This window comes from Amblyomma maculatum, chromosome 1 (assembly GCF_055883805.1).
Source record: "Amblyomma maculatum isolate TAMU_Amacu chromosome 1, ASM5588380v1, whole genome shotgun sequence".
In the NCBI taxonomy this organism is placed as follows: Eukaryota; Metazoa; Arthropoda; class Arachnida; order Ixodida; family Ixodidae; genus Amblyomma; species Amblyomma maculatum.
In genome coordinates this window covers 280,717,302-280,743,674 of record NC_139344.1, presented here as the reverse complement: position 1 = coordinate 280,743,674, position 26,373 = coordinate 280,717,302, and the positions used below count along the sequence as shown (strand labels likewise).

The following is a 26,373-nucleotide window of genomic DNA, read 5'->3' as shown; positions in this document are numbered from 1 at the left end:
CCCTTCCTTGTTAGTGTCACAACCAACCCATAGCCTTCGGATCTTCCCGCGGGTACCGCGGCCGCACTGCTGCTGGTGCCCGAAGTTCTTTTTTTTTTTTTTTTTTTTTTTTATCATGCAGTTTTGGGGTTTCGTTCCATGCCAACGAGTGGGAACTGGTACTCATACTCGTCCGTTGTGTAAAGTGGTCCGCGGCAATCCCTTTGGCTCTGTATGCGTAATATAGTGTGGCACCCGATGCCACTGAAGGGGGGAGTAAAGAAGCCTTAATTGGCAAAGAATGGTGCCGTTCATTGCCATACTGCCGTTCGAACGATGTCTCACGACACTCATCGGTCGTTGTTCGCTGATCTAACAACACTATTTGAAGTCGAAGTCTTTCGTGCCTTAAAAGACAATCGAACGTGCAGTTTGCTCGTTTGATGAAATAGCGCGTAGGACGAGGACGAAGATAGAAGTGGACACAGAGAGCACTGACTACAACTTTTATACATCTGATCGGAAGAGAAGTGAAAGAGGTCAGTGGGAGGTAAGAAGAGGGAAATAATGACCATATGCCCGTCGCGTTTGTCGCACAACTGCCGTTTGCACCAAACACAAAGGAGCATCGCACCGGCAGTAACACGATAGTTGCCGTTCTGCCATCCAATGTCTCCTTACTGGCGGCGTGCGATCAAGGCAAGACGCCGGGAAGCCAGCGTACCGAAGCACAGTGAAAAAAAAAAGAAAGAGAAATTGCGAGCCAGAGTTTGTCCTCTAGGGATTTTTGTCGGGACAAATGTAACCTATAGTGTGCAATTCACTGGTTGCTGCAGGGAGAGCGCCCGATGCCGTTTTCGGAAAATCGGAAAACTCGAAACTGACGTCAGGGTAAGCTAGAGCTATAGTGTGCAATCTGCGGGTTCCAGCACGGAGAGCGCCTGACCCCATTTTCAACAAATCGGAAAGCTCGAAACTGACGTCAGGGGCAGAGATGTGTTCCTATTTAGTCCCCACCGCCCAGCTTTTCGGGGCACTTGTCTGGAGCTAGGTGGCGCTTGGATGACAAGACAACGTGGAAGGAAGGACGTCAATATATATATATATATATATATATATATATATATATATATATATATATATATATATATATATATATATATATAAAAGATTCAGCCTCTTCTGAGCGACCCACTCACCTCTACAGATGTAAGTGAGCCAGTGAGCCATTCAAATGAGTCGTCTTGCCCATCTCTAACGTCGAGATTTTACGTCGTAGCCGCAACAGTTCACCGTCAGGGACACACTCGCAGGACAACCAGAGCGTTGCTGCAGCATTGTCTTTCTCCACTAGCCCAGCACTTCGTCATCGTCTTTTTGACTGCATACCGTAACAATACCCCACTCCACGGAAGAAGCACAGTCTTGGTGCGTAGACTACACAGGTGAGCGCGAGATATAAGGTTTGAGACAGGCGACATGCACGACTTCTGGATGATGATTTGTAGGAGAGTGGCGGTTCACAGGGATAATCTCGTATGTAACATCGGTAAGTTGTCGCAAGGCCTGGTAAGGGCCCGAAGAAGTTTCTCGCACATGCCTACACATCGGGCAGGGAGCCAGAGGAGTACGAGGGAGCCAGGAGGGTAGTAGGCGTCACGGTGCTGGAGATCGTAATGGTGCTTTTGAGAACGCTGAGACGTACGAAGCCGGTCTCGAGTAATATGACTGACGACATCAGCGCGGGCGATGACATCAGAAGCGTAACTGCAGGATGAATCGTCAAGAGGAAGTAAGGTGTCGAAGGGATGTAGAGAGTCGCGGCCGAAGAGTAGATAAAATGGGGAGTATCCAGCAATATCATGCCGTGAGGAGATATAAGCGAATGCTATGAAGGGTAAAGAGACATCCTAGTCATGGTGATGGGCAGAAACATACATTGACATCATGTCGGTCAGTGTACGAGTAAGACCGTTTGTGAATGGTAGGCCATTGTGAAGTTGTGGTGCGTAGCGCATGAGCGCAGAAGGTCATGAACAACTTTAGGAAGGAAGCAGCGACCGTGATCGGTGAGCAGTTGACGAGGAGTGCCATGAAGTAAGATGACGTCATGCAAAAGAAAGTCTTCAACGTCGGAGGCACAGCTGGTGGGGATAGCTCTGGTTATGGCATACAGGGCGGTGTAATCGGTCGCTACGGCAATCCATTTGTTCCCCGAGGTTGATGTGGGAAATGGCCCAAGCAGGTCGAGACCAACTCGAGAAAAGGGCTCAGTCGTAACTGCGAGTGGTTGCAGGGGCCCACTAGGGGGAAGGGACGGTGTCTTCCTGCACTGGCACAGCTCACAGGCGGCGACGTAGCGACGAACAGAGCGGTAAAGACCAGGCCAGTAGAATCGCCGTCGAACATTGTCGTATGAGCGTGACACTCCCAGGTGCCCTACTGTAGGAGCATCATGAAGGTGCGCAAGAACAGCAGAGCGTAGATGTGTCGGAACAACAAGCAAAAGGTCTACACCATCTGGGCGCATATTGCATCAGTATAATGTGCTATTAAGCAGCACAAACATACTGATGGACGGATCGGTGCTGTCGTTGCGCAGGTGATCAATAATGGGGCGCAGGGAAGGATCACGACTCTGTTCGACACCGATGTGAAGAAAGTTCGAAATGGACAAAACGCAGTCAGCAGTATTGTCAGGATGTTCAGGAGTGTCAACGGGGTGGCGGGACAAGCAGTTGGCGTCTTGATGTAGGCGGCCTGATCTGTACACAACAGTAAACGTGTATTCTTGTAATCACAAGGTCCAGCGACCTAAGTGGCCAGTAGGGTCCTTAAAGGTCCCCTGAAATGGGTCATCAAGAAGGGTAAACAACGCCATAACGCTGATAGATATTGAACCACCCATCATTCTCCCGCAAAAATTTTTGATCTAGCTTCTGCCAAACCAGAGATATTGGCGATTAAAAATGACCCGTTCAATTTTCCCTCTCAACTCGTACACCGAAGGGAGCCATAAAGAAATAAAGAATACAAGCAAGTTCAAAGCTTCGCCCAAAACTATGTCACTTCGACGAACTTCTGGTTGAGGCGCGCTCACTCGCTGGCGTACTCGCGTCAACCCGTCCTCGCTCGCACACACCTGAGGAGTTCGCCAGTTCGCGCAGCGACGGTTAGTGTAACCGCGAACCCGTGGTTAGCCCGTGTTACACTGCGGACCAAACCATGGTTACACCACTAACCGCGGTTATCGCAAACCGAGCTTAGCGACCTCGGTTTGTGTCGTTAATCGAGGTTTAACGGTGTCTGTTGACGGAGGCTACTCGTCGGCGCCCGAGTGCGCGAAACGTACGAGCGGGTCTGCTTCACAAAGTTATTCATTTGCCCACTGTATCATGTTTAAAGATCGATGTATAGAATATGGTGCCGCCCGACGTCTTCGATTACGGCTGACAGTGCACCGACTGCGTACTGAAGCCTTGTCTTGCCTGCGGTATCGTTTGAAAGGCTTGTTACTGAGCAGAACGTCAAAAAATGCCCGGCCTTAGCTATGAAAGTACACGAGTTTGCAATGCTTGCAGCATGGGACGCCGCGAGCAGGCTGAGGTACGTTACACAATTACCGCAAGGGTGTGGCGCGCGAGCGCGGCGAACGACGGCGCTGTGCGTGACCGTCCCTAGTCGTCGCTAGGCCTAAATTGTTTCGCTTCGAAGCCGTGGCGGTCGGCGCTTTGGAACTGATCAACGCTGTCGTAAATCGTCTACTTATGAAACTGCCTTATAGTGAATCCTATCCTGCCGTAGTAAAAAAATAGGATTAACTCTGGTGACGCATTAATCGCAGAGTTAGTACGAGCAGATCGTATCAGCCGAAATACACCAGCGGCAGCTGGCCTGAGCAGAAACTTGCTTGTATCACGGCTATCGCTCTTACCAGCAATTTTCTGCTGGTCGGCGATCCTCACGAGGGCTTCATGCTTGATATTCGGCTCAGTATTCCAGACGCCAACAAATTTTAGCACGTTTTATTTTGGACATCAGTGCTAACGATCCGCCCTGTCGTTCGCATACGGTATGCGGGAGGAGGAGCCACATCGGCGGTGATTACGGCGGTCGAGGAGGTGCTGCCATCATGCGGTGCTTGACCGTGCTGTTGACGCCTCGTCGGACGACACTCCGGTACTCCTGAAAGAACGTTATATAAATAAGATATTTGTAAATGCAGCTTCGTTCCGCCGATCACTGCGTCGCTTCGGTTGTTGTACTTGAAGGGCAATGGCCGCCGAACCGATAAGGGCGGCTAGCTGTGTAACAGCCCGCACAGGGTTCGAGCAGCGCACGAGCAGACGACTTTCGCAGCAACCGGAAGTGTGTCCATGATGTCATGGCTGCAGTGGCCGCAGCGAATGGCAGCTTCTAGCAAGCCTTGCCAGTCAACTCACCCGTGACGTCACGGGTTAAGGAAATAGTTCCATGCGACACCGCTAAACGACGACTTCTCTGCCCGCGAATTTCAAAAAACGCTGTTTTTAAAAATTAATAATAAATCGCTGGCTTTGTTCCAAGGAGTTATACTTTGGGTTATTGCTCAAAAGTATTTGTTCTACACACTGAACACGTTTATCAATGGCTTCTTGGTGGCCGTTTCAGTGGACCTTTAAGTGAAGACAGCCAACACAAGGCATGATGGTCCGTCACTATGCTGAAGGGCCGCCCAAACAAATAAGGGCGCAATTTGGTCAACGCCTAAACAAGTGCAAGGCATTCGCGCTCCATAATGGAATAATTACGCTCGGACTGAGATAGAAGGCGGCTGGCTAGGCAATCACACGAGAGTGGCCATGCTGGTGCTGGGCAAGGATGGCGCCAATACCATGTCCGCTAGCGTCGGTGCGCAGTTCTGTAGGCACAGACGAGTCGAAGTGCGCCAGGACAGGAGGAGCGGTGAGGGCGGAAATGAGCGTTGTGAAGGCCTGAGCTTGCTCACAGCTCCGTGAGAAAATTCACTTTTTCTGCAGAAGGGAGGTAAGGGGACCTGCTAGGTCAGCGAAGTTTCGAATGAAGTGACGGAAGTAGGAGCAGAACCCGAGAAAACTTCGCACATCACTTGTATTACGTGGTGTAAGAAACTCGCGGACTGCACAAACTTTATCAGGGTAGGGCTGCACACCATTTGCGTCAACCAAATGTCCCAGGATTTTGATCTGGCGGCAACCGAAGCTGCATTTTTTTGCATTGAGTTGCAGACCAGTGTGGCGGAAGACTGCCAGTATCATAGAAAGCCACTGAAGGTGACTTGTGAACGTGGGAGAGAAAACATCATCTAAGTAGCATAAGCACGTTGTCCACTTGAAGCCACGGAGAAGCGAGTCCATCATGTGCTCGAAGGTCGCAGGAGCATTACAGAGGCCAAATGGCATGACCTTGAATTGGTATAGTCCGTCAGGGATGACAAATGCGATTTTCTCACGATCCCGTTCGTCGACAGCTATTTTCTAGTAGCCGGAACGCATGTCGATCGAGGAAAAATAGCTGGCACAATGCAAGCAGTCAAGGGTGTCGTCAATTCTCGGGAGTGGATAAACGTCTTTTTTAGTTATCTGATTGAGGTGGCGGTAATCAACACAGAATCTCCAAGTTTGATCTTTTTTTCTGACTTCCTTTTTTTCTTTCGGGACGAGTGTAACCTCTGGTGTGCAATTCACTGGTTGCTGCAGGGAGAGCACCCGATGCCATTTTCGGAAAATCGAAAAGCTCGAAACTGACGTCAGGGTAAGCTAGAGCTAAAACGACAAGAGACGCCCAGGGACAGTAAGAGCAGCCAGTTCTTTTTCAAAATTTTCTGTTGCAATCAAAAATTTCTGGACCCCAGCAAGGTAGTTGAAGGCTTGTGCTGCTGTCACTGAGGATTACTTCTGATTCCACCCACCGGGGTGGCGCAGTGGTTACGGCACTCGACTACTGTTCCCAAGGGTGCGGGATCGAATCCCGGCCTCGGCGGCCGCTCTTCGATGGAAGCGAAAAGCAAGGTGCCCGTGTGCTGTGCGATGTCAGTACACATAAAGAACCCCAGGTGGTCGAAATTTCCGGAGTCCTCCACTACGGCGTCTCTCATAGCCTGAGTCACTTTGGGACGTTAAACCCCACAAACCAACCAATCTTCTGATTCCTCCTCTTCACTTTCGCTGCTGTACTTTGCTGGCAGCACCTCGGCTACCAAGTCGTCCAGATTGTCTTCCCTGCACATGCATAGGTTATTGTCAGCAGCTGCAAATTCACTGAGGTCAGCAGCTATGTTGTGTGCTTGGAGGGCAGAAAGCACTAGCCCTGCATCATCGCTCTCCATTTGGAGGCAGTCTTCATTTTCATTTTGAGCACAGTCAGGCAAAGTATCACTGCTGTGACCTGGTATGTGGAAGGCATGCTGGAAGCAGTTCCATATCGTTGTTGGCATTACTGCACTCCATGCGTCAGCTAGCATTCCCATCGACGACAGCAATTTTACGCTGTACGGCATGGAATTGTCCATGCATATTAGCATCCTCTTAAATAGTAGCTTCCTGTAGTTTGTCTTCAGACATTTGATCACCCCCTGATCCAGGGGCTGAAGAACAGCAGTTGTGTTTGGAGGGAGGAATTCAAGACGAATTACCTCCAGGCCATCCACATCGCCGTGATCGGGACAGTCGTCGACAATCATCAGCATTTTTCTTTTATCGCGCTTGAACACCACGTCAAGTTTCCGCAGCCACTCTTCAAACAAAGGTTTCGTCATCCACGCACGTGAATTTGCCCACAACAAAAAGTTCGGGCTTGTGGCTCCCATCCATATTGGCACAAACCATGACTGTTAGTCAGCGCTCTTTGCTCAGCTTACCGCCGGTACAACGTTCCCCCCTTGCGACACAATGCTGAGGCAGGCACTTGAAGAATAGTCCCATTTCATCAGCATTATAAATATTAGCCGGGGAGTATTCAAGCAGTTGGCTCTGAAGACGCGTCTGCTGCCAGTCGATAGTAACCGCCTCATTCACCGCTGCCGCTTCTCCACTTACAATTTTGAAAGCGAGGCCATGTCGATCCTTGAGTCGCGACACCCATTCATCACTACACTTGAAATCGTCAATTCCAAAGCGCACAGACAGTTCATCGGGCTTCTCTTGCGAAATCTGTCCACTTACTGGTAGATTGGAGCTCCAAGCGCGCTTAAGCTAAAGGAGAACCACCTTCTCAAGCTCCAGATGCACCGCCTCCCTAAGCCTTTTTCTGTCAGGAGCGAAGTGACTTGCGTTGTTTCGCAGCTTGTCTTTCGCTTTCACAATCATTGTCAGCGTACTTTTCGTTATCCCATACTTCAATGCCACAGCAGTCTCCTTCGTACCAGCCTCAACTTCTTTTATGGCGGTCAATGTTTCTTTCACAGAGAGCGTCCGATACTTCCCTCGCTGAGACATGGTGCCAGGCTGTGGAAAGTCAGCGGCACTTCCGTCCCGTCTAATTCTCCCACGCGGGGGCGAAAGGAGGAAAGAAAAAGCTGGGAGGAGGACTTCTCCCTCACGCCTAAATTTTCCCCTCGCACTGACGGCGCCGCCGACTCCGCTGCGTGGCTTGCTTCGTCCTCGCGTGAACCGCTGCAACCGTTGCGACTCCGCTCGTTTTGAATTAGAACCGTCGTCTGCGTCGGTCTTCTGCTTAGCCTAGCACTGTGAATTCTCCGCGTGTTTGCTTATCGGCCAAAGTAGCGATTTTTTGTCGCGGTTTTGTTACTCTGTGCATCTCATTCTTGCTGGCTCTTCGCCCCTTTGTGAGACGAGAGACTTGTCTGCGTGCAGCTCCAGTTCCATGGACCCATCTCGTCTGCTGATTGTGCTGGCCATTACACTCGGCGATATTCGCTGTGGTTCGTGTTGAACTTGTTACCTTCATGTGCTGTGGAGAGACGTAAGTACGTTTCGAAGAAGACGGTTCTTCCAGGAAGGATAGTGTAAATTTTTAATCATGCATTTTGGTTAATATATAGCACAGTGACATACGTGATTACTTGCATCAAATACCAACCACTAGGTAACTAGAACGCAGGTATTTGCTCCATGTTTCTACATTGCTTTAATGGTATGGAATGCGTGGAATGAATATGTGCATCATTTATTTAATTTCATATAAGCAGTGCCGGCAAACTGAGTTCTTTTGTAGTGATAAAGCAAGCATGCAAGATTACAATGTTAGCGCAGAACACAGAACACTACTGTGAACTTCTGGCTATGTAAAGTATGTCTGTGTGAGGGATGCCTCGTCGCATCTTTTCATTTTCTGTTTCACGTGCAGCTAATAAAAAAGGGAAACAATATCTGCTGTTCTTCGTGCTATTTCTTGCTGCGGTCGGGTACACTTGCTCGCGAGTGCTTGCGCCCCCGAGAATGCAATGCTTGTGGTTTTTCTTTCCATCACACTGTTCGTGCCGCGAGCCGGTCGCGGCGCGGCAGAACGATGATGAGGGTAGAAAATCCATGGGCAGAGCGTGCGTGACCCGCGCTGCTTGAAGCAACCTACCGACACACCCTTCAGCGCACCGTTTTTTTGGACCGCTCCACTATATGGCCTCCCCCGTCAAGTCCATTTTTTACGCGCCCCTTCCCGCTATAATGTGGAATTTGGGGCTAGCGTCTGTAATTCGTGGCCGCTGGGAGGTACAGGGAGTTTCACACCCCTGATGGTGCTACCAACGCGGACAACCAACCAGGGAAAGAAAAGCACGAGCGGTCACGTGATTCGCAGTCGGCCGACGCTACTACCGTCACTTTCGCATCCCTTTTTTTTTTTATTTTTTTTTTTTTTTTGTTGTTGTTTTTTTGTTCTCCTGCAGTTTTGAGAATTTTGACAAGCGCAGGTGGACAGTCGTCTTTTCCACAAGTTTTGAGGGCCAAGTGATGTTTTAATTTCGAATTTTCTCCATTGAACTGGCTAAAAAGCCACAATAAGTTGAGCAGTGCCCTTCGGGAGGCTTTTGTTTCGTTTTGAACGTTCATTTGTTAGGCTCTTCTCCACTTTCTTTTCTTTTTTAATTCATAATGCGCTTATTTTCACTTTTTTCATTGTTGTAGTGTTATAAGAATTCAGATTTTTTGCCAGTGGCAGAAACGATAGCCGATAATTTTCCGGTATGGATAAGCAAAAAGTATGAATTAACCAAATTGCGGTGTTTGAATTAAGCGGCATTGAAATACATTGAAAACATGACAAACCAACCAAAATTTGATTTCTGTTTGAATTAACCGAAAGTATAAATTATCAGGGTTTGAATTATCGCGAGTCTACTGTATAACGTTTCGTCCTTTCTGGTGCAAGCACTGAGTGCACAAAATGACATAACTTCGCTTACGGACCCTGTCTCTCTGGGTCCAGGCTGAGCATGTGTGAAACAGTTTTTTGTCTCAAATTTCTTTTCTTCTTTTTTTATATTACTGCCACCAAGTTGGGAGTGCGGCCTTTACATGGGGGTGGTCCTTACAAGAGTATATATGGTAACTGAAAACATTGTTCTAGTACAAGGCACCTGGTAGTTAGCTAGTGCCCCCAGCTTTGTGCATTGTTAGACTCCACTCATTGCGGTGTAACTGTGAGTAGAAACTGGGTGTAGTAAAGTTAGTTCTTGAAAAAAGCTTTTGATTAGTAAAACCTCAATTGTAAATTTTTTATTTACAGTAGAACCCCGCTATAGTAAACTTGGATATAGTAAAAACCCTAGTGAAACTGAAGTCCCAGTTCATCTTCCATAGACGACTGTATATTTTCCCCTCTTTATAGTAAAGGCATTTTTGATAAAAATTTGTTATAGTTAAGTGCATCTGGCCGCTGTGACACTTTCCCACGAAATAATATTGCCACACGCGTGCTACCTAAAATCGCGGAGCAAATTTTTTTTCTTTAGAAAAAAAAAAAAGTGCGGTGTTTTAAATTGCTTTACCACTAAGCTTAGTAATACTCAGGAGAAGCCACCTTTACGTAAGCCTTGGAGCCGTGAGGAAAAGCATGCAGCGCATAGGAAAAAAAGAAGTAAAGCTGTCTACAAGCATGGAAAGAAGGCGGCGTGATCCGTTCAGAAAGTAAAGGAGAGTAAAAGTGCAGCGAGAAATAGGGAAGGGAAGAAACGACTAAACATTCACAGCACGACGCAGCAGTGGCAAGAACTGGAGGCACGGCATGTTCGGTTTTGCAGCACTTGACTTCCGCGCGCTTATCTCATCTATTGCCTTCTTATTGATAGAAACAGCAGAAGATGATGGCGTGCTCATACAACGCTTTGGTTTTCACATGAAATCAAACTCAGTTGTATTCATAGGCACATTGCCTTCATGCTTAAGAATTACTTCCACAACATGTTAACAAAAAAATCTTATAACTGAAAAAATTGTACGAAGAGACAATAAGAGAGAGTTAGAAGGTATTTCAGAGTGTTGTCTTTCATTAAGTAACAAGACTTGTTCAGTAAGTAGCCATTTAGTTACCGAACGGCAACTTCAGGACCATTTATCACCAACCACTGATATAGTAAAGTAAAAAATTTTGCCAGTCTCAGGGACTTTACTTTAAAGGGGTTCTACACCATATTTTTGTATGACAGTCCTTAATATGCCATAAAATTTGACATAAGAAAAATTTATTTCAGCACTTATACAACTGTTGTGAAAAGATTTTACAAATTAGGCTGCAAGGAAATTTTTTTAATATGTGTCATTGAGTCTCTTAACGTGAAGAAATGCAGTAATGATGAAATTATCACCGAGAGCAGCTGCATCAGACGCAGAAAGAACTCTTCTTGTTTGTAAAATGGATCTTTGATACCATATAATTCAAGTTCTATTATTGGCAGATTATTTTACTTTTATTGCATTCCTTAACACCAAGAAAAGCAAATAGTGTGCATTTCGCTAATTGTCTGCAGCAAAATTTCTTGAATGCACTTCACAAAAGCTTACAGAACATGTTGCATAAGCACTCAAGACATTGCTTTGCATAAAATTAAATTGCATGTTTTGAATCGGCACACAAAAATGCATATTCTCAAGGTTTTATAATAGTGACTTCAATTATACAAATTTCTGTTTTAAGACAGAACTACCCCCTTAATATAGTATTTAAGATATCTGCTCGAGGTGCAAGAATCAGATGAATTATGGCTTTATTTGATATACAAATGGCCTTACCTGTTCTTCATAAGAAGTAGAAGCACTGTAGACCTTCCTCGTGGAGTTCTCGGCCACCTACATGATGCCAGGTCCTCAGTTTTTCTCCTGGCAGTCAATCTCAGTCAGCTAGGCTGTTAACCATGCATGCAAAAGCTCAAGCATATATTGTAGGTTTCTGTTCTTTTTTTGTATGTGCTTTTCTCATAGAATCTTGGACAAAAGTTTACAGGGAACAATTTATTTCTACATGGTTGGCCTAAGCAAGTAATTGAAAAGCAATGAAGCATAAGGAGACTTTCATGCTCCATCCTCTGGAACTAATGCCAACTGCCTTTCAAAACACAGGAGAAGTAAACTGTTGTCTGCAACTCTGGGTCCTTAAAGTGTTCTTCCATACCTGTACATGGTTCTTAGAGCAACAGTGGTTGAAAACACTAAAATTTGTTTCCTTTCAATGCAGCTCACGACTCCTACGTGAAAAGGACAGACAGATGAACAAGTATCCTGCCTTGAAACATCCCGAAATTTATGTTCTTGAAGGTGGATACAAGGCATTCTATGAAAACTTTCAGGTAGGCTATGCAGAAATGCTGAATGGCTGTTTTCTCATCCTCCTGAGCATGCATTTCATTTGGATATTGTTAGGGTGTTTTAGCAATCTTAGACTATAATTTCTGTCACTGTTGCTGAGGTGCCCATGCAGCACTTATTAAAAAAATGTTTGCTTCGACACTCAGTGCCCCCTCATATGCAACAGATTTTGTAATTCTTGTGAAATATACGGTGCCATCCAGAGCCTTGGTTTTTAGAGTATGCTTGATTATTCTAGCTTATTATTGCCATATGCCTCCATAGATCCAGTGTACAAGAGCGACTGAAATTTCACATGCTTTTCTTGGTTTATCGAACGTCATTTGCCAGAGCCCCACTACCTGTAGCCAAGCCACCATACGATGTGTAGAGGGGGAGCTTGATCGTTCAGAATTGAAGAAGACAGATTCACATAAAGTCAAGTTCAGTCTCTGTGGATAGGCACAGCACACATGCATAGCTGTGACTTTAAACAGTTTTTGGGCGGCATGTGCTACACAAACTTGAATAAACACCTCATTGCGCTGGACTCGTCTTGGCATGCGTGAAGAGGCAGCAGCACTTTTAAAAGTTAGGAGTGTGTGCCCATCACAGAATGCACTTCAACCTCAAATTTTTTTGTCACAACACTTCACAGAAAACATATAAATAACTGCCATTTTCACAACAAGCAAGATGCCTCTTGTTTGACTGAAGTCTCAGCACATTGTACGGTATGGTATGTGGGCGAGTAAGGGACCCACCTCCCACTTTTGTCACTGCGCGGCTTTCTCAGCTGTGCTGCCGGTTGCGCAAGCCCGGTGTTCTGCAAGTTTGATTTGCCTCGCTGCAATTGGCCACCGTCTACAACCTTAAATCTGTCTTAAATAACAGCAAACCCCTTCTGAAGTGAACCAGTGACATGATCACAGCTGACTGCATGCTTTTGTTGATGATTTATGGGTGTATGGATGAACAGACATATGGTATGAAATCTCGAATCCCACAAAAAATCTTTTTTTTTTTTTTTTCTCGCATAATGAACACTCGACCCAAACTCATGTCAACATACCTTTACCAAAAGGTGGGTTCATGTATTCCGTGAATAAATACCGTATACTGTAGTGGCATCTTCTATAAACTTGCAGCAGAGTTCCCCCAAACCAGTGTGGTACTTAGGGTCCTGTGGCTAATGCAGAGGTGCAACAGGTGCGCGAATTGCGCCATTTTGATACAGCTGCATATTTCTTTGCTAAGCTGCGCCATAAGCATAAGTTGTGCCATGCTGCACCAAAATGTCCCAACTAGCCACAAAAGTTTGCAGTCGCATTAGATTTGTCGAAAAATAAGAACCGCGTTGGCTACCTGCAATTTTGCTGAGGGCCAATCCAATCCATTTGTGGAAACTCAACTATAACATACCAGTATAAAACAACCAGGGCTCTCCCCACGATAGGCTGCAACGGTTTTGCTGCCCACCTTTCAGGCCGAACGCCCACCTGGGCTTCAAGTTTTTTGTAATCGGGGACAATTTTCTGCGACTGTGATATGGCCGGTCACAACGTTTCAGCTGCTGCAGTGCGTATCACTGGCCTTTTAGTTTTATTCTGAGACTGCGTCAGGCTGTTCTGGCACCTGCTCGGATTTTTCTCCCTTGCATCCACCTGCTTCCTCCGCTTTTCAAGTAAGCTGCACCACTGCTGTTTGAGGATGCTTTTCCACACTGGTAGCAGTCCTTACGGCGAAGCATCCCCATAACACAAAGGGGTCGTTTGTAATGAGACACCATTTCTACTGCATTGCACTGCGGAAAGTGCCACAGTGGTACTTGTGATATTGCAACAATAGTTCAACATTGGTGACAGTGTGTACAAAACAAAGCACTTGACTAATCCATGGAAAATTATCGCATAGCTTTCATCTCAAATGTATACACAGCCATATTCCAGGTGTTCATTTAAAAAAAAGAAAAAGTTTCAGTGATGTGTTTTCAGCAGCTATTTAGAACTATTCGATAATTCGAACATTTTTCCTGAAGACCGAATTAATAAGATTTTTCTTTATTCAAAAAGAAAAGCTGTACAACCATCTGTGATGTATATTTCTTTTTTGAAAGACATATGCCGTGCTGTCAATAATCTGTTTATACCACCACTCCCCACCCCGCCAGTCCTCAAATGTCGACCACTAAAAATTTTCTAGAGATAACACTGAACACAACTAATGCAACTTAGCAAAAGTACATGGGTGCTTGTCAACGCTGAAAGACTGTTTTGGTCAAATTTTTATCGTCTGGGCCACCAGTGTGTTCGATGCAGATAAAATTGACAGGTGCTGCAAGCTAATGCTGTCCATTTGGGTGGGCATATCTGCTGTCAGAATTGTCAATGTCATCATTTGTCAAGGTTTTAGTTGAAGCAGCAGAGTAGACGTGCAGGAATTAATGGGTCGTATTTTTACTAGTATGGTCGTCTTTCAAGCACTGCATTCTTGTAATGGGTGTATCGCTTGTTTTTTATGTGGCTCTTCAAAGTTTTAGGTATTTTATTGGGCCATTCATGTACAGCGAGGTTGTTTTTATGCTGTCTCGTAAATAGACTCACTTTCCTGCCGTCATATAGTGTAAGAGGTGCGTCAGATACAGCTTCCGTGTTTGTGCAAATATAACTTGAGGAGGTACATGTGAAATTTATTTAAGGTGTCAGCAGGTCGAGAAACACCGCTGTGGAGCCCGACACTGCCAAAATTAACATTTGCGGGTGCTGGAACAGTGAATGTTATAAACTCTGCTTTGTGCATTAAATATATACATAACCTAATAACCAGAATCATTGCCAGCTCCTAAAAAGCGTAAATCGCAGGCTGGAAACAAACTCGCCAGTTTTGTTTGCTAATGACTCGCTTCCTTATCTGCTTTCGGCATTTGCCCTTTTGATCGTTGTTTTTCATTTCGTCTTCTTTTTTTTTTTCTGTGTTTGCTTTTGAATCAGTTTTGTTTTTGTACTGCGCTCGTTTTGGGACACAGGCCGATTACAGTCATGGCTTCGAATTGGGCTCTTCTGGAGCTGCTCTCATGCAACACAAGCTGTGGATTTTGTGGACAGTAAAACATTGTTTTATAAGTCTTGCAAGTAACATAAGATCCTGTGATTAAGATTGTCAAACTGTACTAGATTTTAAAAAAAGGAAGAAGAAATGCACATTGTCCAGCTTTTTTTCATTTTAATTTGGTTGCCAAAGATCGAAATATTAACCTCTTCAGTTTTATGGCTCACATTCTTTTTTTAGTATGATAGCATGCCTTATACCCCTGTCACGCGAGCAAATTTAATCTCATTCGTATCGAATGACATTAGCATCCAATGTCATTATTCCCCTGCTACACGAGAAAATTTAATGTCATTAGGTTCAAATGACATTCTTCATCGAATGAGTTTAGGGAACTCATTCGCATTCGATCGCGAACCGAATGTGTACTCTTGACGCTGGATACACAGCAAACAAGTAACGCAGCAACATATTCTGCGCACAGTGAAATTTAAAAATAATATTTCTAGAGTTTTGTTTTAAAACTTGTTAATTTAGGTGTAAAATTATTTGCACTGCAGGCTCTCGCGGAACGGCATTACTCTCTGTCACAGCAGTGCCAGTCATGGCAGCGACTCACGATCGTTTTGGGCTCTGTGTTCCTTGGTGGCTGCATCTCCCTGTATGTTTATCTCGGAACTATTTAAAGTTGTGACTGAGCGTCTCACAGTTTGGACGTCAATTGCGTGCTCTGCATGTCTCCGTGCGTCTCTGCACTGTGTATGCGCGCCCCGCTGTGTTCCGCTATATTGTTTGTTTACATTTATCGAATTTGTGGGTGACTCAATACTTGGCGTGGATTTTTATGGCTAAAGTGCTACAGCACAGCCAAGATCAACTTTAAAATTTTACACAGAGACTTCAAACGCCTTTTATGCTCACTGATATTCCTTAAGTGCAGTATTTTTTTATAGCTGATCGTAATTGCGACCATTTGCGAATGACATTATATTTTACCGTGTAGCACTGAAAGAAGCCGAATGACATTAAATCTGCTCATGTGACCAAGGTATAACAGTACAAAATGCCTATTTACAATAACAGGTACATGCTGGACCCCCAGAGGAAGTATACTAAGCTCCGGTGATAGATGGCCCTTGCTAGCTTTCCTTTAGTTCACATTCATACGGTCCGATATTCTCACCTCTTCATTTTCTGTGCTGAATGTAAGGTTTCTTCCCTGTTTAACGGCTCCAAAATTTGAACTTATGCAGTTCTTGTTATCCTGTGAGTTTCTCCAAATCTGGATCTTACTGCTTCAAAAATTGCTACGAATCCGATTTCAGCTGTTGCACCCTTGCTAATAGAATCCTGTTGCATGATGCGCACTGGTGCTGTAACTACGGGCTGGCCCTCTTGGTTTAACCCAGAAAAGGAAACCAATGTAGGATGACGACTTTCTAAATTTGGTTTAAACCAATTAAGTTCGTCTTATTTCACATGCACGCTGCTCCTAGCTGGTGATATAGTATGAGGTAAATTCAAAGTAGAAAATTGAAGTACACAAGCTATAGGCACTCTGCATCTGCAGGCGCTGCCACCATCAATGCTATGTTCCACACCCCGCACGGCAGTTCCTCATCCCTGTTAGGATGGCTCCCTCCACGTCTTCGAAGAAATGGCATCTGCTGGTGGCATGCTACTGATTATGCAGGCGGGATTTGGAACTTACTGGGGCTGGGAAGTTGTTTTGAGGAGCAAACGTAAGCAATGGAACAAAGCTTTTTGAAGCAGGCCATGTGGACAACATAAGAGAGTCATATGACTGGGCTGAAGTAGCAGCTCGGTGTGTTGTGCAGCAAGCTCCCGCCTCTCTGTGCTTGTCGGTGCGATGCAAAATAAATACTTATATCTACCCTTCTAATAGGAGAAGCACAGATTCATCATGGTGCAGTCTATGATAGCCTTATGCATATTGTATTGCTTTCTGAAGCTCAGCAGCTGTGCGCTGCACTGCTAATTATGATGGCCAATAGATCCAATCTTTAGCTCTTTTTATATTCACAAAAACAAATTTGAATACCCTGGACACTGTTGTGCTGTGCTTATAAAACAGTGAAGCCAGAAACGAAATGGGAAGACCATGCTTTAACTTCATAAAAATAAAATCGTGAACAAAGAGTTCTTTCAGACTTTGCATTCCAGGAGCAACCAGAAAAGACACGGCAGTGAAAGAATGTAGCTTTTTCTCATCGCCCCATAGTGCTTTGAAACCACCAAAGTATGGCTGTTTCTGCACAGGGTCCATGCTTCTGTTGCGGAACTCAGCATCATGTGAGGTTCCGTGTTCTTCAGTGGACTTTGCAGTGGAATACCTAGAAACTTTCGCTGCCATTGGATGTTGTGGAAAGGAACATAAATTCCACGAAAAAATTGTCCACGTTGGTCATCATGCATGCCTGCATTACGCGAAATAGAAAGAAGCAGCAGGTCAGTGAATTGTGTTGGCAAATTTATGGCATGTAATATGGTGCATGTAATCAACAAATTTTTCCTGTGACGCATTTTCATCAACGCCGCTTTGTGGAGAGTTGGTAGCAAATGCAGCTGAATCCGGTGGTGAACACCATTGTCAATCTGACCATCATGCCATTTGTTGTCTCTTTACTTTTGCCTGCAAATATTGAAGAAAAACAAAGGACTGAAAGGCACTGGACAGATGAACAGACGCACCACCACTAGGACGATGTATTGAAGATGTATAAGCTCGTGAACAGACAAAACAAAATTGCATTTTGAGGTACTGTTCTGAAAGGTGACCTTCGATATTTTACCAGCGCTGTGACGGGATGAGGAACAAAAAGAGATGACAAGCACTCTGACTATCAACTGAAGGTTTAGTGAAACATACAAGGAAATATATTCTCACATGACAACCAGAAGTGCATGCGCTATCCCTTCCCACCAAAAACACAAAACATACAGCTATGGATCCAAATATGACAGTTCACTATCATTGATGATTACTGATGGTGTACTAACGCACATGTCACTATGTTTATGGATGTGATAAGCTTCACTGAGTTCTCTGGTCAACTTATTTCAATTCCTGAAAATAATCTTAGCTTTATCAAGGATCGGAGCGCATGCTTTTTTCGACACCTTCGACGAATCAGGATCATTAAGATTACAATCTCTGTAATGTAGTGCTAAGTTGGATGAGGGAACTCCTTTCAAAGACGGTTTATGCTGGCGCAGGCACGTATTGATGCATTTCCCTGTTTGCCCTATATACCTCTTCCCGCATGTAAAGGGAATATCATAGACTACTCCTTCTGGCATGCATCAATACGCGCCTGTGCCAGCATAAAACGTCTTTGAAAGGAGTTCTCTCATCCAACTTAGCACTACAATACAGAGATTGTACTTAGCACTACATTACAGAGATTGTAATCTTAATGATCCCGATTCGTCGAAGGTGTAGAAAAAAGCATACACTCTGATCCTTGATAAAGCTAAGATTATTTTCAGGAATCAAAACAAATTGACCAGGGAACTCAGTGAAGCTTATCCCATCCTTAAAAATAGTGACACGTGCGTTAGCAGACCATCAGTAATCATCAATGATTGTGAACTGTCATATTTGGATCCACAGCTGTATGTTTTGTTTTTTTGGTGGGAAGGGATAGCGCATGTGCTTCTGGTTGTCATGTGAGAATATATTTCCTTGTATGTTTCATTAAACCTTCAGTTGTTAGTCCGAGCGCTTGTCTTGTCGTCTCTTCTTGCTCCTCGTCCCCTGTCACAGGGCCGGTAAAATATCGAAGATGAACCAACTCAGTTCAGTTCAGTCGTTCAGTCGTGTCCGACTCTTCGTGACCCTATGGACCATGTCACGCCACGCTTTCCGGTCTCTCACTATCTTCCTAACATCACATAACTTCATCTGCAGTGCCTCGAGGATGCCATCTAACCATCGCGTTCGCTGCCTACCCCTTCTCCGGCGACCCTCAACCTTTCCCAACATCAAATCTTTCTCCAGCGATTCCTCTCTTCTCATCAGATGACCAAAGTAGCTGAGCTTTAACTTTAGAATTTGACCCTCCAATGAGCAGTCAGGGTTTATGGTTGACAATATCGACTGATTTGATCTTCTGGCAGTCCAAGGAACTCTCAATAGTCTTCGCCAGCACCACAATTCAAACGCGTCAATTCTTCAGCGGTCAGCCTTTTTCACAGTCCAACTCTCGCATCCATACATCACAACTGGAAAGACCATAGCACGAGTTATACGGATCTTGGTTGGCAGACTAATGTCTCTGCTCTTTACTAGGCGGTCAAGGCTAACCATTGCTCTCTTTCCCAGAAGCAGGCGTCTCCTAATTTCATGGCTGCAGTCTCCTTCCGAGGTAATCTTGGAGCCCAAGAACAGAAAATCTGTCACAGCTTCCACTTCTTGTCCATTGATGCTCCAGGACTTGATAGGGCAAGACGCCATGATCTTTGTCTTTTTAATGTTCAGTTTAAGCCCGAACTTCTCACTCTCTTCTTGTACGCGCATCAGAAGTCTCTTGAGTTCCACTTCACTTTCTGCCATTAAAGTGGTATCATCCACATATCTAAGGTTGTTGATACGTTTTCCAGCAATCTTCACTCTAGCTGAAGACTCGTCCAGACCGGCCTTCCTCATGATGCACTCTGCATATAGGTTAAATAGGCAGGGCGACAGTATGCAGCCTTGTCTCACTCCTTCCTCAATCGGAAACCAATCAGTAAGGCCATGCCCCGTTCTGACTGGCCTCTTGCCCTTCGAACAGGTTCCTGAGGAGACAGATGAGGTGAATTGGAACTCCCATCTCTTGGAGAGCTTGCCACAATCTACTGTGATCTATGCAGTCAAACGCTTTCGCATAATCAATAAAGCAGAAGTAGATGGGTTTCTGGAACTCCCTTGCTTTTTCTATGATCCAGCGAAGGTTGGCAATTTGGTCTCTAGTTCCTCTGCCCTTGCGAAACCCAGCTTGCACGTCCGGAAGCTCCCGATCCACATACTGCTGCAGCCTACCTTGGAGGATTTTCAACATCACCTTGCTATCATGCGAAATAGGTGCGATCGTGCGGTAGTGGGAACAATCTTTGGCACTGCCTTTCTTTGGAATGGGGATGTAAACTGACCTCCTCCAATCCTGTGGCCACTGCAGGGTTGTCCAACCAACTAGTAGCTCAAATTTCTGTGTTGCTAGAAAGGTGACCAAATACTACAGTATAGTATGTTTAAAATGACGTTCAAAATAATGGCATCATCACCGCAGGCATTGTGCAGCACACTTGGATTCATGTTCGGACCGATTGCTCTTTCTCAGAACTAATGTCCAACATTGAAACCAGTTATGCAAAACAACAAACCCGAAGTTAGTACATATATAAATAAGCATGCCTGTCCAAGCAGCTGGAAGAACCATTTGCACTTGCTCTAAAAGTAGGCTTAGAGGAAAACAGTCAGGCAATAGGACAGGTGCCTTTCTTCATTGTACTATTTGACACTTCCTATGAAATATTGCTACACAGTTTGAATTTTGCCAAAGGCACACAATTTGGGCCTTCTCACTGTGCAGTTAAAAATAAATAAGCAGTGTAATCTGCTACATACTTGCAAGGAATGAGCATACGGCGCCTTTATCTAATGTCATATACGTTCACTCAAGTGCATCGAAAAAGATGCCTAGAAACTTGCCTTTTGTGCACTTAAAACTGGAACAAGCGCCTAATTCAGAGCATGATATAAGAAGAAAAAATGGAGCTCAAACTTACTTTTAGCAATGAATAAGCAAAATTCAACGATGCCGCCATTCGGTCTTCCAGTGCTGCATTTGGGAAGCCGGTCTGTTTTTATACGCCATTATTTGGACATACAGAGCTTCTTCACAGTGGTGCGCACAGCACTGCTGGAGCTGTCAGGTTGCCACTGACAGCCACTGGGACAATTGGGGTGGCATGCACTACATAATTGGGTTTCTACGTGCATATTGCTCCCGTCACGAATTGATGGAGGCAACAGGCGTGTAGCAACACAATTACATAGTCCATGCCATTCTGATTAGCCCAGGCTACCTTTATCTTTCACAGTACTGCAAACAACTTGCGCAACAGAGTACAGGGACGTTTCGACACAGAAGTACTGTTGGATTAAGTCACGTAACATTGCATTGTGCAGCATTACTGCAATATTTTAATTAAAGGCCCATTCAGACCCCCAAGGCTCCACATTCTCAGCTTTATGGAAAAAATGTCATATTCTGGCTACCATGACAGCTCATTTTCGCATCTGAACTTTGTTTCATCCTATGCACTTATCTAGTACATGGGGATGGCACTGCCTTTGAAAGCCGAGCTTAAAAGAGCAATCATCACCTGTCGACTATGTAAAAGATGTGCGGGCGAATAGTCGCATGAAACTTCAGAATGTGGACAAAGGTACTGACTTCCTCCATCATTTTGGCTGCCTAATTTTATGTGGTAGCGTAAGGGCCCTGTGTCACAGAAAAGACTGTCATGGAAAAACTCATAATCGTACCGCACTGCCGCAGTACAGATGGCGCGCAAGCAGTATAAAAGGTGTACCTAGTGTATGCTTTGCCATACAACTGTTTGGTAATGAACAGCTGTGTCATTACAAGCAAAATTCCCGGAATGAACAGGCGGTGTAAAAGGCACTGTCATGTCTACTCTTAAGGTGAAGCTTAAGCATCCCCGTAATGTTTAATGCTTTCAAATTTTCAGAATAAGAATGTCGTAATTGCATTGCAGCTGTAGTTGACTGTAGTCCAGGTGGTCTCTTTAGTGGTGTGTAATATACACCAGGGAATGTCATTACAGTCGAGCCCATGTATAACAACTTGGTCATACAGATTCTGGGCATTGTATTCGAAGTTCGTGGTAACTAGTCTTGCTCCAGTTCAACGATGAAAAAAAAAAAAAGAAAAGTTTAACTTTTTTTTTTGTTTGTTTGTTTGTTTGTTTGTTTGTTTCTTTGGATACCTTCTTCAAAGCAGACACTATCAAGGCACTGTCTAAGCTCTACAGCATGTGGTGTGGTCCCAGCCGGGACACCTTTTGGAGGCAAGCCGCTTACCAGCGTGATAATGCCAATAGCGATTGAGGTTTCTTATCGCATCTATTGGTTTGATTGTCGACAAGGATGTAGTGGCGAAGCTACCACATTAGATTGTGTGCAGGATGTCTGCCTCCTTGCGGTAGCAGCACAGTTGGCACAGATCTGACTCTTCTGGCAAAACAACACCAAGCCTGGTGGACCAGCAGGGCATACCTCATGACTGGTCCTCAAATCGGTGCTGGTGGATCACCAGCTGTGTGCAGCAGTTTTCCTTTAACACTACACTTCACCTAATTCACTCTTTTCCTTCCAAATCAAGCATTTTACCCAACTGGTGTGTATGCTCACTCTGATTGGCCTTGTAGGCTGTTTATGGGAGGGTTGACACCTTCATCGGGAATGAGAGGGGTGCTGGGGGGGTGTAAGTAAAGCATCTCGGAGATGCTCTTCGGTCTCTGCATTGGCGAGAATCGCTCATCTCTTGACTGCAGCTGCAAGTCTCTTCGTTCGTTATGAGCGAGTAGTGTGCCCGCAGTTCATTCTACCTGAGATGCAGTTCCAGCCCTAATACATATTGTCATGTGCTTTGGGGCTTCATGAAAAAGGAGAAGCTGGAGTGTGTAGAAGAGGAAGCAGAAGCTGGCGTGCCTTGAGGACTCTCAGTGCCTTGAATAAAAATAAACACCCCTGTTACGTACCGAGTGCGTAACAATAGTTTGACGGTAACTGCACCCTCTTTCGTAACAAGTGAGCAGTTGTTATAAGTGGGCGCGGCTGTACTTGTGAAGGTAAGGTACATCTAAGAGGTGTACTAGATATGCTTTTTTAGCCACACATGAGTGTTCCATACTTATATTTCTGAGTAAAATGAGCTTTTGGGCTAGTTGGTCACATTCTTGAATCATAACTGTAGAAAATCAGTGTTGTAGTACAGTGATCAATTTAAGAGTGCGGATGAGGGTTGTAGTAATCGATGAGGTAAAATGTTTGCATTTGAAATATGAGCTTCATAACTGTGGAGTTTGCAATTTTCTGCAGAGTACACACTTTCAGGCCAGTTTCTGTGACTAAGGAGATGGCTTTACATCTCGCGCTCAGTGCACATTCTATTTCTCTTGCATGTTTGACACGATGTTGCTTTTTCCGTGCATTCTCTCTCTGCCCTGCAAATGCCGTGATCAGTCTGGAAAATCTGTGTGCAGGACTTGTGCACTCCACAAGGCTACATACCCATGCGACACAAAGGGCACGAGGCTGACCTACGGTGGTATCGTAGCATGACCAAAACAGAAGCAGCATCTTCCAAGTCTCGTGGTGCCCTGCAGATTCGCTCCATTAAGAAGTTTTAGGCTCATTGCTACTTTTGAGTTGTAGACAGCTGTGCTCTGCAGTACTCAAGTGCACGGCCCCAGCCAACAGTGAATGTGCTCTACAATTTTGTCATGTAGATGTCAGAGCTGTGTGTCAATTGTGTGGCAGTTATGCCTCATTGCATTTTATGTGCCCATGCATGGTATTGGGTTCTTTTACAGTGACCATTTTTATTTAATGCGGACAGTAATTTAGCTGTTTTTGTTTATGAGGATGGATGTTTCAGTAGCATGCCTTGTTTCTGCGGGAGTCTCTCACATGCTGATTGTGGCTGTCAAGTTTTTACTTGTTCTCATATTTGTCACTTGCTGGCTTGCAGGATATTATTGTGTGTATCAAGAGCTGCTTTGACGGTGCAAGTCGAATAAGTACAGAGGTATCTCTTCGTTTTTAATATTAGGCATGTAGCATTCTTGGTCTCTACTCAGGGCTGGTATGTATTTATTGCTTGGAGAGTTTTTAAAATTCACAGCACAAAGCTTGTGAATATGATTAAGGTTTACAACTACTTTTGTATGTTTATAATGACCTTGAAGTATAGCATGACGACTTTTTCATAAGTTTTCAAGTAAGCTCTTACCATTTACATTTTGTGGGTTGAAGAAAATAGTGGAGTTCATAAAAATTCATGTTGCATTGCTCCAAGATGATTCATATGTGGACACAATTTATTTTTTTGTGTGCCAATAAACAGTTTTCTCATGGTTGGTGTGTAATTTAACCTACAGTGAGAAAATAGGCTATCTCTAAAATGGCTGATTGAATTCAGCAGCTAGACTGCACTTACGTGCCCTCTCAAGTGAGGTCTCGATCCGTACTTATAATTCCTCTTTCCCACATCATCATGGTGTAGTACTGTAGCAGGCCTCTGTGGTGGGGATCACAGTAGGGCCAGCAACTACATAGCTCAAGCAAATGGCTACGGTCAACCGCATTCAGATGTTAAGGGACAAAGGGAGATTGAAAGAACACCCGCGTGGAGCTCCGGAGCACACAACAACGCCCGAAAAAGACCTGATTGTCGCGGCTTCAGCTGATGATCCATTCCTCACAGTGAGAGAAATCTGCGAGGAGCTCGGCCTACATGTCAGTGAGGAAACCATGCGCAGAAGGTTCCATGATGCTGGAATTCAAAGCCGGGAAGCTACAACGAAGCCGCCAATTGACTCGCCGCACCACCGCCAGCGGCTGGAGTTCGCAGAGACCCACGAAGAATGGATGTCAGAAGACTGGTGCTACGTCACGCTCAGCAATGAATCAACACTCTACACACAATGGGACCAGCACCAGAGAGTTTGGTGTCCTGAAAACTACTGGAATGCTTTTGAAGAGTCTTTCTATACCAATTGATCGAAAAAAATGATCGCCCTCTTTTTTTTTTTTTTCAATTACGAAGAACAGCATGTCTCGACGTGCGGTCGAGCAAGGCGCACATCAGTGAACGTCTGGGGTGCTGTGAGCTACCAAGGCTTAAGACCCATCCACAGAAGTCAAGGCAGGATGCTGGAGTATGTTTTAATGCCCTGTGTGTTTGATGGGCCGTTCCTGGGAGGATTCTTCTGGTTTCATCACGATCGCTTTCCAATACACAAGGCTCAAGTGCAAGCCTTCCTGGACAACAATGTCGTAATGCATGTGCAGTGGCCAAACCGTGTCCCAGACCTCAACATCTTGGAAATGTTTTGGGTATGGTGAAAACAAGGCTCTCGAGGCGTTTAGGCTGCTGCTCCACCACTTTGGACCTGCTCTGGGTTGCTATTCAAGAGGAATGGCAGCTTCGGTAGGCAGACAGAGCTGGTGGACACGCTTTATCAATGACCGCCGGAGCGCATGGAGGCAGTGAAGAGTGCTCGTGGTTGAGAAACTAGCTTCTAGATTGATTTTTATGAAGTGCTTTTCGCTTTCTTTTTTGTTTTCTTCTTCATCTAGCCAGTGACAAAAATTCCTACCCTTTTCCTTCCCATGTTGAAAAGCCGGACTATTTTCTTTGAGAGAAAAAGCGTGCATGCATGTAAATGTGTTAATAATTCATAGAGAAAAGCTCAAAAACGCGATCTTAACAAACATAATAAAATATATTAATAACATAAAAGATGAATCTTAGTTTTGTAAAAACGTTTTGTACATAAGATCTCTTTTTTTACTAGTGTCCGAAGTTTTTCCATATAAGGGCTTTACTGGAAGGGCATCACAGAGCCAAAAACATTTCGTTACATCGGCAGCATTTGAATCAAACTTGCAAGAGGTGTGAGTTGTGGCAGCTTTGCGCACAATGTTTGGTTCCTGCGATAAGAGAACTGCAAAGAGTGTTGCCAGGACCGTAACGGCCGCATCGGCGAGCAAGAAATGCCCCTGTGACGAGCGCGCTGTACACCCTGCGATCAGGCACAAGGAAAAAAGCAGTCAAAGCGAGCTGCGCACCACCTATTGTCAGCCACCGTAAACATATCCAGAGCATTACCTCGCACCGATGACTGTCGCTTCGTAGCGCTGATGGCAGTCCAAGCTACACATTCAGTCATTCGTCGTATTAAGGGGGGACACTGGTCTTAAAACTATTTTCCTTATTTACCAACCAAAATTGATGCAACTTGGTGGGTTTGCGTAGTTTTTTGTGCAGATTCCAAAACTGCAATTATTTCTTTTGTGATCCAATTATTTCATGAGATAATTGCACCAATTAGTCTACTTCTTACAGTAACAATTACAAAATGACCACTGAAGAAAAACTTTCAGATGAACACATTGCTGGACACATAGAAAGAATGAGGAACACAATGTTGCAAGCAGGTTTTTGATTGAGCAATTATTTCTTGTTTTATTGCATAACAAAGTTCAAAATATAGCATATAATGATCACAAAACAAAGCCATTTTAAAAATTCTGAACAAGAAATTAAAAAATCTACTTGCAACATTGTGTGCTCCACATATTTGGCTTCATGCTGAAAAAGAAATTATTACTCTATCTGCAATAGGTGCCGAGATATTAAGGCCGCAAAACTGCAAGTGGTCGACAATGCATGTTTTGAGAAAAGAGCAAAAAAGAAACTGGATTATTTAACAGACATTCACTGGTGCAATGCACACATTTACATTTTAAAATGGCTAGAAACCTCCAGGAATG

At 44.7% G+C, this 26,373-nt stretch overlaps 1 protein-coding gene across 5 annotated transcripts in view; it reads left to right on the top strand.

The window, feature by feature from the left end:
- Positions 1-26,373, top strand: part of LOC146206682 (M-phase inducer phosphatase 3-like) — a 215,797-nt gene that overhangs the window by 187,852 nt on the left and 1,572 nt on the right. For 3 of the 5 annotated variants that reach the window (XM_084591473.1, XM_084591472.1, XM_084591477.1), the window contains 2 exons: positions 11,626-11,737; positions 23,079-23,951. In XM_084591473.1, coding sequence (XP_084447599.1) covers positions 11,626-11,737; positions 23,079-23,225 — 259 coding nt within the window. In that variant the 3' untranslated portion in view covers positions 23,226-23,951. Of the gene's footprint in view, positions 1-11,625; positions 11,738-23,058; positions 23,952-26,373 lie in introns of those variants that run through there. The other 2 variants (XM_084591474.1, XM_084591476.1) reach the window with 2 other exon arrangements.